The following is a 6,261-nucleotide window of genomic DNA, read 5'->3' on the forward strand; positions in this document are numbered from 1 at the left end:
CAATCAAGTGGATGAGATTTAGAAGTTCATTTGTTTCAGCTGTGACGTGTGAGGGGTCTGTGTAAAATCCCAGGCTGGGGTACACGTGGGTGACGCTAGGGCCAGCCCTCTCCAGGGACCCTTTTGTTGAGCTATTCAACATAAGCACCTTCTCAGCCACTGTGAGCCTCAGAGGAAGCCTAAACTGCAGATGAAAGAGAGTTAAGTCTGTCTGTCACAAGGGATCTAACATGTCCAGGTCTTTTTATGTCGACTCTTTAATAATTAAGGACTCACCAAGACCTTCTCCATCTCTACTTGATCACCATCATCATCACCACCATGCACAAGACTTCCTTCTGCCCATCAGCATGCCATCCCCCACTGTCATGTCTGTCTCTGCACCGGTGTGTCCTTCCAGGAAAAGTGGCAGCTTCTGTGTCTGTCCCATCTGTGTCACCTCTCACCTGCACTCCTCCAGGACTAGCATCCCGTTACTCAAAAGCCATTTCCAAAGTGGAGATGCTCAGTACTGCCAGAGGGTGAGCCAACAGCCAGCCCCAGCCTTGGTACACCCAGGACACGTACCTGTCTGCAATCCAGCCTACAACGTTACGGACCCCCGGAGATTCCACTGCCTGTCAATGGGTATGAGATATATTTCTACACATTGAACCACAGTTTATTTTCTTAGCTCTCCTGTGTTCCTAGTATTGTACTTCTGCATCCTTCACTGCATAAAAAAGTCTATCCATGTAGAAAGTGCACAATATTCAAACCTAAACGCTGCTGAATTGTTATACTAAGTATACCAAGGATTCAGTGATAGGAAACAATCTCTGCTTATATATGGATGATAGATAACAGAATGTCACTTTAATGCCTGTTTAATGAGTGCTCTATAGACAAAATTAGACATTATTTATGTTATTTTGCTACCCATTTTATGTTTTTATTTTAATGAATTTCATTTTTTTTTTGGAGGGATCATTTTTGATTTAACCCTTTGTTACCTTCTTTTTCCCCTCAGGCAATGCAGAAAATGGGCAGATGCAGAATGGCAAAAGGATGAGGACAGCTTTCACCAGCACCCAGCTCCTGGAGTTGGAGAGAGAGTTCTCCTCCAATATGTACCTATCCAGGCTAAGGAGGATTGAGATAGCTACCTACCTGAGCCTGTCTGAGAAACAGGTGAAAATCTGGTTCCAGAACAGGAGGGTGAAGCACAAGAAAGAGAACAAGGGGTCACAGAGGAACAACCATGGGGGGTGTAAATGTACCAGCAGCCAGGGGCACTATCCTGGCTCCGAAGATGAAGATTCCTTATCACCAGCCTCCACCACTGAGGACAAGGAAATCTCCCCTTTATAGGAGACCCATATAAAATACACCTGACTGTATGATATACTGCACTTGTGATCTACAAGCAACCAATAGACTGCTTATGCAGAGGCTATGACTGCTCCTAATTCAGTGGACAATAGAGTAATGCCGATATTGTGACGTCCCAACTGCTGTGGAACTACAAGATCCTGCATGCCCTGCCAGTCAAAGTTTAGCGTGGCATGCTGGTACTTTTGATTCTATAGCAAATGAAGAGTCTCATGCTGCCTAAACTCGGATTGATGTACAGTACTGTTGCCTTTTGTATTTGGAAGTATAGTATAGTTCTGTGCATTGGGTTATGAGCAGGCACATGTTCTGGGCAAGTTTCCCCACTTTACCTGTGTCTGCTGCAGCCCTGCATTTAGCTCACCTTGTAGATACTCTGTAAGAGCGTGTAAATAGTTTAATCTCACTATTTGTGTGCACTATCGCATGCATGTGAATAGTTTTATACAAAACAACAGTATATTTATATTTATTTAAATAAATAAATAATAATAAAATAAAAAACAGCTACTTGTGTATTGATTGCAGTTGCTTGTATTTGTTGGGAAAGTTGTTTGATTGGGCTTTCTCATTCCTAGACAAGAAAACTGATGACTTGCTGGCTCGAACCACAATATGGCAAATACAGAGTAAATACAAATGATTTATTTTTAGTAATTGATAATACTACAATCTCTGGATGTAAACAATGCAGAGATCTTGTTTACAGCAAGGGTCTTGCATTTCATGCTCCCAGCTGAAGACTGCTATGTTGATGTCCAACTTATTTAATTTGTTTCATTATTTGTTCTACATGGGCCGTAAACTTTTAGATGAGTATAAATAAGTGTTATCATTATTCACAACCTTCTGTATTTTAAGTGTTTTAAAAGCAATAACTATCAGAGAAAATGACCTGACAAATAAAATAATATGCAATTACATAATTTGCCATGCCTTTAGTAGTGATCACCTGCTCACATCAGTTTTATCGAATTATGCATTGTTCTGATATTTTCATTCAATTTCATTTAGATTATCTCATTCGCAATAGAAAATTAATGTCCTCTAAACCATTTAAAGTGTATGCAAATGCTGGTAATTTAGACCTGACAGAAAGGAGGAATAAGTCTAGCGCTAATATAGGCAGAAGTGCTTCCTTCTGTCTGTCACCCCCGGTCTCTGCTGGCTCTTTGAAGGCTCAGAGGACAGTCATTGATATGAATAGGTCTGAGCATTGCTACCAATCGTCCCTTTCTAACAGAGGAGGGCAGAGTTCAGGATGGAGCAAATGAAAGGGGTCAAGCATTATATTACATATCCTTGGGTGGGATATACTTCAACTAAACACCACTACCTGCTGCATGCAATATATATATATAACTGGAATTTTAACGTAACGATTTTTCAAATGCAGGGGCATTTTGTATTGGTTATTTGGGATCTGACATATCCCCTCCGTGCTGTCATTTAAGAGCACATGTGTCACCTGAGCTCAGAAGTCCCGTCCTTTCCTACCTCCTCAGGGATGCAGTAAAATGGAAACAAAGTAACAACTATCACTGAGCTTTTACAGTCCAATAATATGTTATCACATTGTTGCTACTACAATCATACATGTTCTTGTATGTTCTTGAAAACACGTCTTTCAGTAATCCAGGGATGACCGGCATATTACTGACACATGTAAAGTATCACTCAGACAAACATGGGCCCCTTGACATTACTCTGACTCAAATTACTGGGGTGCGTGTAGTGTGTAATTCAGACGCAGAATACTATATATTCGCTGCATGTAGTGTCTGTACAATTAAAGGAGTACATGTGTGTAAGGTGTGCATTGCCTGTGCAGTGTCCCAAAAGCCTGCCCCGATACGACAACACAGTCTCCCCCACCAGCTGGCTATAAAATAAGACTACTGCTCCCCTCTAAGCTCCCAACTCAATTCATTAATAATAAATTAAATTATATTTATGTCAACATTATATCAAACAATATTTTATTTTATTCGCTTCATCACGGCTTCTTGTAGAGTGTAAGCTCCTGTATCCAAGATCATTTGACTTTTTCTCAGAGTGACAGGCGGTTCGTGTACCTTTTCCATGTCAAAAACTGACAAATTGTTTTTCAGCACTTTCATATGGAATAAGACAGACAGTCACAGCAGCCACCTACAGTACTGTTCACACCTTCTCAGTAATAGCCAGGGTGTGCTGGGTAGTAGGTCTTCTACAGCCCTGAACAGAATTCTATTAATGCTGTTGACGCCTCTCCTAAATCTACCTGTCCACTGTCCAGTCCAGGGTTATATGAAAAGAACAGCTTGCTATGGTGAGTAGCACACAATATGCCCATGGATAAAAAGTTACATTAAATGAATACTTGCTCTGTGTATCTAACACTGATCCTTTGCTGCTTTGTTCTCATGTGCTGGGAATAGTTAAATGCCTGGACCTCTTTGTAGAGACAAGCGCAGTCACCAACCCTTTCCCAGAGGTATACCATTAGCAAGGGTTATGTTTGACAGGCTCCAGTTGAACTCCCTTTTGGAGCTAATGCTATATCTTTGAAGAGAACAAAATGGCACCAGAGCTTATTTAGAAGTGCAAGACTCCATGTTGTCAAAGGACTGTTCATAGAGGATAACAAGACACCAAAATCCCTAATCCCTTCACTGATATGACACCCAGGCTTTTATAGCACTGTAACTATCCAAAAGATGAGGGGTCCTCTGTGCGCCTTGCTAACCAGTCTTGCAGATGAATGAAGCATTGACAATTTTAATCTGTTTAAGACTTGAGGTTGGCACTGCCAAGTGCTGAGCAAGGGGAACTGGCCAGCCTATGTTTTATCTAGACCCCCATCTCTCCCCCCTTTCCGAACAGGAGACAAAGATTTATAGAAGGACATTGAAAGGGAAAAGGAGTATTTCAAGCAGTTCAATAAAGAGCCTGTCACTTTGCCACAAGAACCATACAGCTTTGATGACTTTGTATTAGCTGCAGGGTTATAAAAGTACTCAGGTTCAGTCTTCACAAATAGCATTAAATTAAACACATTTAGGACATTCTGTTGCTAGTTTGTTACTTTTTCCCCCAGAGTACTTACTACCTATAACCCTTATTCAAATATAAGCAAATTTGATTATTATCTACAGATCAGGACAAATATAGGCCTGAAGGGCAAGCACCATTTTATCATATGACTATAGTTCACCTCACCTCTTGTGAACTAGTATGAAGTCAGAGGGTGATTGGCTTGCTAGTCTCCTCATTAACAGGAATACCCTGCCAGTAAAGTCACCAAGACCATCTGACTATGCTTTTTCATTTAAGAATAATCTTTTTTTATAACCGCTTTAGACTTTGCCCCAGAGTTGTAGGATGGCAATTGCTGTTTGTTATAAAGGTGGGAATAATTAAACCTCCTTTAAACAAAGTTGTTGTGAATATTAAGATTGAGTATTTTCACGATTTACAGCTAAAAATGTAAGTTTCTGTGTGTAGTTGTCCTTAAACTCTATAGATTGTGAGCTTACTGATGAGGGGGTTTTCACTTACCTATCTAGTCAGTCTGCTAATAGCCAGTGTTGTTTTATTACTATCTTGCTCTCACATAATATGCTGGTGCGATATAAACTGAAATAGGAACTTGATGTTTACACACAATCTGAGATGGTGGAGACCCTGCCTCACCTCTAGGCCAGCTTTATACAGAAAGCCATTTCTAGGCACATTTTCATTTTAATCAAAACATAGAAACACACACAAGTACCACATGTAACACACAAGGGGGCCCATTTATTAAGGATCGCATTTTGCAATGCGATCAGGGCATGCAGTACCGCCCATGATTGCATTGCAAAATGCAATCATACCGGCCGAATGTATGACCCGGCACATGCAGGGAGACGGGCTTCGAAAAGAGCCCGTCCCTGCGATGTGGCCGGAGCGCATTCCGGGCTGCTGCTCATGCGCAGTCCCGCGGACTGCACATGAGCGGCGCCCATTGCCGGTGGAGGGATCTGGTAGATCCCTCCGCCAGCTGAAATGCAGGTAAGTGCCCATAGGACACAGCGGCTAACGTTATCTTCAGATAGCATTAGCTGCTGGGGCCAATATCGGGAATGCTTCACATTCCCGATATTGATACATTTGGCAGCATCGCATCCCCCATAGAAACCTATGGGGGAGGCGGCTGCCGGCGGCAATGGAGGGATCGCAGCAGGTATCGGAGATACCTGCTGCGGTCCCTCCTTCATACATTCGGGGCATACTAAGTATTTGAGGTAAACCCCCGAAAACGTGTGTTTTCGGGGAATTTACCTCAAATGCAGTTTGATAAATGGGCCCCAAGGGGAGGTGTACTAAGCCCTGGATAAATATACAGTGGAGAAAGATAAAGTACCAACCAATCAGCCTGTAACATGACGGTTAGGAACTGATTAGGTGGTAATTTGGGGTCCATTTATCAATGAGTTTTATCATACGCAACTTAAACTCCTTGGATATGATGATGGTGCTCCACCAATCAGCTCCTAACTCATCTGTTTTAATACTCGCTGCATATGGTAAAACTCATTGATAATTGGGCCGCTTAATCTCTCTCTGTTTTATTTATCTCCAAGGCTTAGTACATCTACCCCACAGTCTCCTGTTACCACACAGTTATGTATATGCAATGTCATCAATGAGGACTCAGGGGTCGATTCAGACCCGGACGCTAAGCTGCTCTCTCTCGCTGCCAAAAGGGGCCGGGTATGCAAATTCCGCGATCGCACTGTCTGGTGTAAGGACGCCCTCTATGTCTTAGATAGCGACGGCAGAGTGAACGCATGCCGGTATAAAGACGCCCACTTTTCTTTCTTAACACACCTCATCTCCAGGAAGTGTATAATTAATCAGAACCAT

The 6,261-nt window shown here is 42.2% G+C and overlaps 1 protein-coding gene across 1 annotated transcript; it reads left to right on the forward strand.

The window, feature by feature from the left end:
• The first annotated feature begins 230 nt into the window (after positions 1-230).
• On the forward strand, positions 231-1,674 carry GSX2 (GS homeobox 2). The gene is made up of 2 exons (XM_088475287.1): positions 231-627; positions 1,010-1,674. The coding sequence occupies exons 1-2, from the start codon at positions 231-233 to the stop codon at positions 1,348-1,350; spliced, it is 738 nt and encodes a 245-aa protein (XP_088331413.1). The 3' UTR covers positions 1,351-1,674.
• Positions 1,675-6,261: the final 4,587 nt, after the last annotated feature.

Source organism: Taudactylus pleione, unplaced genomic scaffold (assembly GCF_031769625.1).
Source record: "Taudactylus pleione unplaced genomic scaffold, aTauple2 ptg000169l, whole genome shotgun sequence".
Lineage (NCBI taxonomy): Eukaryota > Metazoa > Chordata > Amphibia > Anura > Myobatrachidae > Taudactylus > Taudactylus pleione.